The sequence below is a fragment of the Ptychodera flava genome, chromosome 9 (genome assembly GCF_041260155.1).
Source record: "Ptychodera flava strain L36383 chromosome 9, AS_Pfla_20210202, whole genome shotgun sequence".
NCBI lineage: Eukaryota > Metazoa > Hemichordata > Enteropneusta > Ptychoderidae > Ptychodera > Ptychodera flava.
This window is the reverse complement of record NC_091936.1, coordinates 2,705,635-2,714,720: the sequence shown is the minus strand read 5'-3', so window position 1 is coordinate 2,714,720 and position 9,086 is coordinate 2,705,635. Positions and strand designations below refer to the sequence as shown.

Here is a 9,086-nt window from a genome sequence, read left to right as displayed (position 1 = left end):
ACACTACAATCATATTTTATGTGAGGTGTATGAATTCTGAGATGCACTCGCTCCTGTAAACTTAAACTACATTCCCTTTACATTTACATGTATACAATGTTGGGTATAATTCATCAGTCTGTTGTTCAGATACTAAACTGCTATGGTTTTAAACTTTAACAAGTTGTCATGATGTTTAGTACCATGTAGCATAACAAAACAGCCAGCCTACACAATACCAATCAATATAGCCGAATAGTGGACGACGTGCCAGATATAACAGAAGCACTTTCGGAGGAGTTTGGAAGCAAAATATGAAAAGCCGGAAATTTCAATTTGCTAATTTGTAAAGATGTTCAAGAATATCCCCTTGAACCTACCCATCAAATTTGAAAGTTATAAAAACAATGGTATCAGACAAGTAGATCTTTGACCTAGCTCCAGAACTTTACATGCGGAAATTTCATCACCATTTGAAAGAAGTCTATCTTTAGAATCTTCAAACCGAATTATGAAACTATCGGACAAGCAGTTTTATGGAATATATTTGGAAAAAATTAGACAAAAATTGTCAAAAAAATTCACACCAAACTTTATGCTAATATGAACAACGTTTAATAAAGGCATCTCTGCGATTATGTAGATCAAATATTTTCCGACGTGTGGTTCGAGAAGAGTAAAGTTCACAGAAATTCAAACTATCAGACGGATGACAGTGGCATTCACAATTCTATCGCTGATATAACAAATTTTCGTGAACGTTAATGATAATCCAAGGCACTAGTTATGCGCCCAACTCAGCCCTGTTGTGTTCATGAGAAATATGATTACGTTGTACTTCCGATATCCCGTAAACATTTGGAGCACTTTATCCATTGAATAAACACATACTGACCAACTCTGAGATGCTTGCTATATATAATGAACCATAAGATAATATATATTCATCGTTCGATGTACTTTATTTCTATACTTCGGTGTTATATCTCATTGTTCGTATCCATTAATATAGTTCTATTTACTTCTCTTGCCCCTCTATCGCATCAAGATTGTCGCCCTGCTCTGGCGTTTGAGTGGCTTTTTCATCTCCTGTATCAACTGAATGCAGGTACATTCCGTCAACAGCGTCAATGTCATTGTTTTCCGGACCACCTTTTTTCTCCCTCCACGAACAACTGAATCCGATGAAGGTCGGACAGAACGGAATATAAGACGTGACAGATTTCCACTTGTGGACTAAGCTGTTGCCGAAAGGAAATTCGTAACATTTCATGACCTCGTGTCTCACTGCTTGTGTGTGTTCTTCGTCATCAGTTTCGGCAGTTTCACCAAACATACGTCTCCACTGAGCTAGTCCTCTTTCTTGCTGGGTACCTGATGTGAGAAAGGAATGTGCATGAAGCACAAGCTGGGAATAAATCATTGGGTCTAATATCTAGATTAAATAGATTTGCATTAGGTGCTTGGGAAATTCAACGGTGAGTTAGTTTTGAAATGGACATTCTAGGACGTTTAAAATATGATATGTTTTCATGGAAGACCAGCAATTGTGTGGTGTCTTCAAAGGCCTACGTCATGACAACATGACAACAAAACACTACGTGGAGTGGGATTTCGTATTTTATGTGACGCTTCGTCGGCAGTACCGTCAAAATCCTTGAAATATGGGACATCTTTTCCGAGAATGATGGTTTCCAGGTTATTTGTAAAAGTGAGTGACTTCTATTAAGTTGAATAAATCGCTTTCAGAAAAATTTAGTTGATAACAATAATTTTACCGAAAATGTGGCAAGGTATCGATATAACATTGTTTCTAACTGCCATGTTTGCAAATGGTGCTTATACCATATTGAGGTTTGTGCCTATCGCCATAATATTTCAAGGACAGCAGATATGGTTCGATGGTTTTCGTAAGGTTCTGTGTTGCAACGGTTTGCAGTGATTAGTGCATGAATCCAGTGTAACGGTGTTCTTCCCTTCAGAGGAAAGTTTTGTGTTTATCAATAAAGTCACACTAAAATAACGCGGTAAAGTCATATATATATATATATATATATATATATATATATATATATATATATATATATATATATATATATATATATATATATATATATATATATATATATACCGTTTTCTCAATATATATACTGTTTTCTCACAGAAATCTCAAAAATCGTACATGCCTGGGAACGCCAAACAAAGAATTGAAGTACTTAAGTTTTGACATGAAAACAAAAATTCAGGAAATATGCTTCATGGCGATATTCTCACTTGCTATAGTGAGCGTACGAACATGAGTGTTTCACGAACTCTACTTCGTGTGAAGGGGTCGCAATTAGAAATTGTAACAACATAGCTCGGTTATTGAACCACTTTTTTTGAGATTAGGGATTTGGCCGACCGGTTTTGTCTGTGGCTTCTCTGCTGGGTGACTGGGTACCGTACGTTGTGAGTTCGAACCCAGTTGAAACCACCATCTTTCTAAGGGGAAGCTTGTCGAAATCTTTAACACGGAAATGTGTTAAGCTCGGTAGAAAATCAGAAATTGTCGATTATTTTCTTGAAAGTGTCATTCATCTGTATTTACCAGGGATGGTGTTGTCGAGAATAAATCCAAAAAGACCTCCAACAAACATACTGGTACTTAGTAACACTGTAATTATTTGGTCCACTTCCTGATTTCCTACAAGTGATAAGTGATGAAAGCAGTTAGCGACTGTGTAATGGTATTGTTGTGTTTTATCGAATACCAGACATTTAGTTTGAATGTAAAACCCAAGTGCTTGTCATCTTGGTGCAAGGAATTACTTCACGGGTTGATCTTAGGGACAGTGGCTCTATGTTTCCACAAACGTATCTATTCAGGTTGAAAATTGCGTGATCAAACGCTCTTAATCAGTCTTGCAAACTGTGTTTGCGGATTTTGTTTGAGGCTGTAGATCATTTTTATGACGCTATAATTTTTCAGCTGGTGATGAATCCCCAGTCTGATACTTTTCAGAGTGTTGGACACAAAAAGACTGTGAACGGATAATAGAAATCCAGGACACGCTTCTCTCTCGAATCCATTATGGTTTTACTTGGTGGTGAAATTTCGACAGCGTTTGGTGCAAGCGGAAGTAAAACCGATTTTTTAGAAGTTACTCAAATTCACTGTTTTATGTATACAACGATTACAAGATATAAATAACAGCATTTGCAGATATGTAGACTTTCAGAAGTGGGATTACCAATTCAGTTGTTTGCAGGGAATTCATCGTTTGCATAGGCCCAATACTTATCCCGGAACCTAAAGATAAAGCAATAGAATTAACCGACGGTTTTTTGAACAAGTACCTGTGGAAATTATTCCTTGATTTGCATTCAGCCAGTTTGGAATTACCAATCCAATGAAGAACGAAAATCCAACGATGAACAAGTTTCTTGATGAGTTGAGATCGACGAATTGTAAATTAGAAATACCAACGGCTGTTATAATGCCTGAAACGGAAAACTTTTCTCAGATGAGATTAAGCAAAGCCAAATCAGTATTCTTCCAAAATTAATATTACCACAACACCGTAGTGAGATTTAGTGTTCCTGTAATTGGCACAAAGTCAGCGACATAATAAAATGTAACTTTCTATCATATCTATCATATAGTACTTCATCTGAGAAATCAATCAAAACTTACCGAACATTACACTGAAAACTCCTCCAATAATAGGGTCCGGTATGGCCACAAATAGGGCGCCAAACTTACCACACATCCCAAAAATCATCATGATAAGAGCGCCAATCACAATAACAAACCGACTGCCCACCTGGAACAGCAATTTTACAAGCTCTGATTGATTCCTCTCTCAAATGGCTACAGACTATTGGGCGAGATTTAGGGCATCAAGGCATCAAACTTTATCTATGACAAATTAGTCATTGACGATGACATAGTCCCCGCTTGTAGTTGGGAATTATTCAGTGGAAGGAACTAAATTGAAGTTAATATGACTAACATGAAAAACGAAATGAGGGTACGAAAGACCTACTTGCGACTGATGCCCATATTGGATTGTACTGTAAACAAGAAGACATTAGCATGAATGGCAAAGGCTAATGTCCTTTTACCAAGTTGGACAGAATTAGTTATGCCATCAGTGTACTGGCTCTTGAAATGTCAAAATTCAGCTAACCTGCAAGAAACTGGTCAAGGCATGTCTGAGCAATCGCTCTTAACATTTAAAAAAATCAGAACGCCAGATATGAACCAAATATGCCCCTATGTTCACTAAAGAGGAGACTTGCTATGATTAGGTATTGATACTGCTATGCCTTTTTTACTGTTAAATCTTTTGTGTAATCAACATCTGCAGCAAGTTTCATCAGATTTAGTGCAGCCATTCAGGATATAGATTAATAATTACAAACATTCTTTCCCAGTTTTACTACAAGAAAAATAATTTTGGTCCATAATAGGTGGTGAAAATGTAAAGCCTATCTGGACTGCAATCCTACCTAATTATGAAAGGTCATTACACCAGTAATGCTAACTTTTGATTATTTCTTCATTATTTGTATTTCATATATCGATTGCAACTTCTTATTCTACTCCCCAAAGAATGTTGAAACGCCCACTATTCAACTTGTCGACTTAGCGTTTATATGTATAAAATGCACTGTTATTGATTATATTTGAATTCTTGACCGGACCAGAAGTCGCTTTTCAACAATAACAATGCAGTTTACACAAGTATAGGCTGAGTTGACAAGTTGAATACTGTGTATATCAACATGGTTTAGTGAGTAGAACAGTGAATTATGATTCACATTAAAAATAAAAATGGTGAAAATATTATCAAAAGTAAGCATTACTGACCCCTAAAATAAGTCTATTTGTAATTGATATTGGATACTGCTAATGTCTTTGAATGCTATTAGAGCACTGTGGAATCAAATTCATGCGAAGTTTTATCAAATTTGATACAGTAATTCTAGACATACCACACTAATTAAGAAAGCTCATCAAATATGCAAATTAGCATGACATTGTACTGTTCAATGTCTTTGCACACTATTCCATTACTGACAGTTCAACATCTGTACCAGGTCTCATTAAATTAGAACCAATGCTTCTGGACATAGTCAACTGATTATGAAAGTTCGTTAATGTACAAATTAGCAATTAATTGACATGATATTGTTAGATGTCTTTGTACACTGTTACAGTACTGAGAGTTCAACATCTGTACCATGTTTCATTAAATTTGATACAGTATTTCTGGACACAGTACTCCAGTTAGGGAAGTTCATCAAATGTGCTAATTGGCAATTATTTGACATGACATCCCCGAATATCTTTGCACACTATTACAGATCTGATATATCAACATCTGTATCAAGTTTAATCAGATTTCAGTAATTTTTTCTTGAAATATCAAGAATGATTGAGTGTCTTTGGAGATACAAAGGTAATTTCGGATTCAGATTCAGACAGTACAAGTCGGAACACCATGAACCATGGGTAATTTTGGATTCAGATTCAGAGCATCTAGCTCTGAATTTTCAAAAAAAGTGAATACCAGGGGGCAAAATTTGATTGTTTTGTGAAAGCAAGTGGCGTACATCAAGAGAACATATGCCAGGTTTCAAAATCTTGCTTCACAGGTGTCTGAGAAAAGGCTGGTGACGGATGCACGGACGAACGGGGCCAAATCTAAGCTTATAGGCCCAAGTCCCCTTCCATCCGAAGCTTCGAGAGTCATTTACCTTTGTAATGCCGATTGCACCGATGTTTTCACTGTATGAAGTAGTACCGTTACCAGTACCCCAAAGAGCCGCCAAAATACAGGCGATACCTTCCATACCGATACCACGATTTACGGCGTGAGTGGGCGGTGGTGGCGCTCCGGACAATCTGGCGCAGGCATAGTAGTCGCCGATGGATCCTATCAGTGACGCGAATACGCTCGCCAGCATACCAAAGACGCCAGCCGCGCTCACTGTTGGTATTCCCCACTGAACTGAAACAACAAGAGTACATGTTTCATCATGAACCACGCTACCACTCGTATTCCACGACTTTTTGAGCTTATGACAGTTATGAAAGCCATAACAATAGGGATAATAGTAGTATTTTGGCAAAAGCTGAATCGCGAACCAGACAGGTTCATGGTTGGCTAGGAGGTAAGATGTTCTTCAGCATGCATCATAGCAAACAAGCGTGTTTTAGCAACAAGAACTGGATGTACCATTGAAATACTGACTCTTATGAGGGTAAAGTACAGCGCTTGCTCACGAGAACGTCAAAACCTGAACGACCACTTACGTAAGGGATATGAGTGAGTTGGGCAAGAGTAAATTAAAGCACAGTCCCTCTATCCACGTGATTAAAGTCTGTTCACCTTGTTAAATGTGAACCACCCCACTATTAATTTTTAAAATGCTACCTCTTTTACAATTTGTAAAACATGACCCTCCACACGCCCCAAATTTGAAAGCTTGAATCCGTGTATGACATTGACAGAACCGCTAACTTTGTTACAAAAGTGGCCAGCTATTTCAGATTTGGACCCGTTGCCTAATTGGTCTATGGGAAAGAGAACAATTAGTGGCAGGAGCGGAAGAGGAAAAAAGTATTGTGGGTCAGAATAAAAGCCTCGGTGTTCGAGGGGGCTTGAAAATCCCAGAAAACGATATGATGTCTCCAATTTTAGCATTCCTCGCAAATCACACAGATATCATGCTGGTTGGGACAGAAGACAGTTCTTTAATAAATGTAATTAGGTTATGCAATTTCCATGACTGACTGTCATAATTATGCAACTACTACGAAACACCGCGTCATCTCCAAATCAGTGACTATTGCCATTGACCGTAGTTTACATTTGTGTGCACCACTGACGAACCGTGTATTCACAAAGTCTGATTGTTTATAAGTAGGTATGAGAAATGACAGAACAGTTGATTATCAGCGGGTTACCTACTAGTCAGACAATGGTTTGTGAAAAAAATACATTTAGGCTTATTAAATTTATGTAACTGATGTAAATACCTTTGTATTGAATTTTTTTTAACAGTGGCCAATGGACTTCCCTGGTTACACTATGTTCACATTGTTATGTCTGTCCTCTGGAAGGTTATTCTTTGGAATTTGATGATAATTTCTCACGTTTACAATAGCCTTACTCTTGCTTTTTCAAAAACAGGTATTACATTTATGATCAAGCCATTTAAAGCTCTAGGTTCCTTGTTTGCATGTGTTTATGTGTGATGTGTTGTGGGTTGATATTTTCGGATGAAATTCCAATATGACATTTTTGCATAAGCATGTTTAATCACCTATTCCAGTCAAATAGATTCGTATAAGCTGTCGAACATATGTACAGACGATGGTAGTTTTAAGGGGCGTTGTAGTTGAAGATTTGCCCTATAGACTACTTATAGTGAATCGACATTGGATGGCAATTTCACATTTGTTGTGCACACATATACTTCTATCTAAAGAAAGATAGATCGATGGATAGATGTACACATATCAGCTACTACAATTCTCATAAGATTGTCCAATTTTCTAACGCGATGAGATTTTGCATTCGTTATAAAATTGGAAAATGCAAAATGTGACGTTCCCCCAGGTCTGTGTTTACAGTGCGTCACCCTCACTCAATATGTTTGTAAAAATACCTCGTTGAAACGTAAAACCTCCCCCCTAAATTTGTCCTCTACCTACCACCAAAAGACCCCTTATCCTCAAATTAAAGATTTGGGCCACACTGGCCGTGACTATAAATAAATTGCTGCTAGTTGCGTTTATGTAAACAGCAGAGGGGAATCATTTGATGCTATTTTCACTGAAACAGGTCACTGAGATTACACCTATAATTGACATGAATCATATGTACAACGCTTTGCTCAGACCACGATATATGCAGTTGAAGTTTAAGCTTACAAGTTAAACGTCAATTCAAAGTACCAACACACTTTCAATAATAGTTGTGCTTGATTTGGTTTGATCTTGACTGTGTTAAAGCCACTGATGAGGAACTGCCGGTGCATAACAAGCTTGATAAAGGACGCAAGATGCACAATGACTGATATAAAAAACGAACAGACAAAATTTCGGATTGAATTATCAGCACTCCAAGTTGTGAATGCTGAACTAGTCTCAGAGCTCTCTACAAAAACAACGGAAATTGAACGTCTATATGCTTAGTGCAGAAATCTCAAGAATGAAATTTTCTAATTTACATGAGCAAGAACTTTCGACAACCTGTCAACAGTGTTACTATTTCCTTCGCCTAGACCACCTGCGTTGAATTTAAACAATGATCGAAAATTCGGTTATCGTGATAACAACTGTAGCAAGACGTTGTTCATAGGTGATTCGCTGCTACGTAACTTTTCATGTAAATCAGAAGATCTTGTGATCAGAAGCCTGTCAGGTGCAACAACTCATCAGCTACGTCATTTCATATCTGCTAACTATTCGTGCAACGACCCATTCAACGAAGTTTTTGTGGAAATTAAAGGTAATGACTGTAGTTCATCGAAAAAGTCAGTAGAAAGTATTTTAGCTGACTATAATAAACTACTTGAGGACTTCAGTAAAATTTGTCGTGGTAAAGTAAATGTGCTCAGTCTCTGTCCATGAATTGATGACGGCACAACTACTCTCTAAAATAGACCAAATCAACGGTGAACTGGCTAAAATGTGCTCTAAAGAAGACTCTTCCGTCAGATTTATTGACAATAACGCTAACTTTCGATTCAGCGATGGATCAGTGGATTTATCTTTGCTTCTTCGTGACGATGTGCACCTCACGTATACTGGTTGTGACATACTTCTCTCAAATGCAAACTTTGTCAACTTCTGTTAAAGCGCGCGCCTTAGAGGAAGAAAAACAAGGGCACCATACGTACGACACATGACAAAGAAGTCCAACACGTCCCGATTTGTGGACAAGCATGTTTTTCCCGATGTCAACAAACAACAACGCGTCGTTCGGTGTTACAACTGTGGTGAATCTGGTCACATTCAACAAGTATGTAGACATGGCACATCGATTCGCTGCTGGACTTGTGGACTCATCGGTCCAGTGTATGAAGCTCACACAAAATCTCTACTGGCC

The 9,086-nt window shown here is 37.7% G+C and overlaps 1 protein-coding gene across 1 annotated transcript in view; it reads right to left on the bottom strand.

Annotated features, from left to right (window-relative positions):
• Positions 1-692: 692 nt before the first annotated feature.
• Positions 693-9,086, bottom strand: part of LOC139139752 (solute carrier family 23 member 1-like) — a 40,376-nt gene continuing 31,982 nt past the window's right edge. Inside the window, 5 exon segments of the mRNA XM_070708641.1 lie at positions 693-1,353; positions 2,570-2,665; positions 3,319-3,462; positions 3,656-3,785; positions 5,725-5,978. Of these exon segments, the coding sequence (XP_070564742.1) occupies positions 998-1,353; positions 2,570-2,665; positions 3,319-3,462; positions 3,656-3,785; positions 5,725-5,978 (980 nt within the window). The 3' untranslated portion in view covers positions 693-997.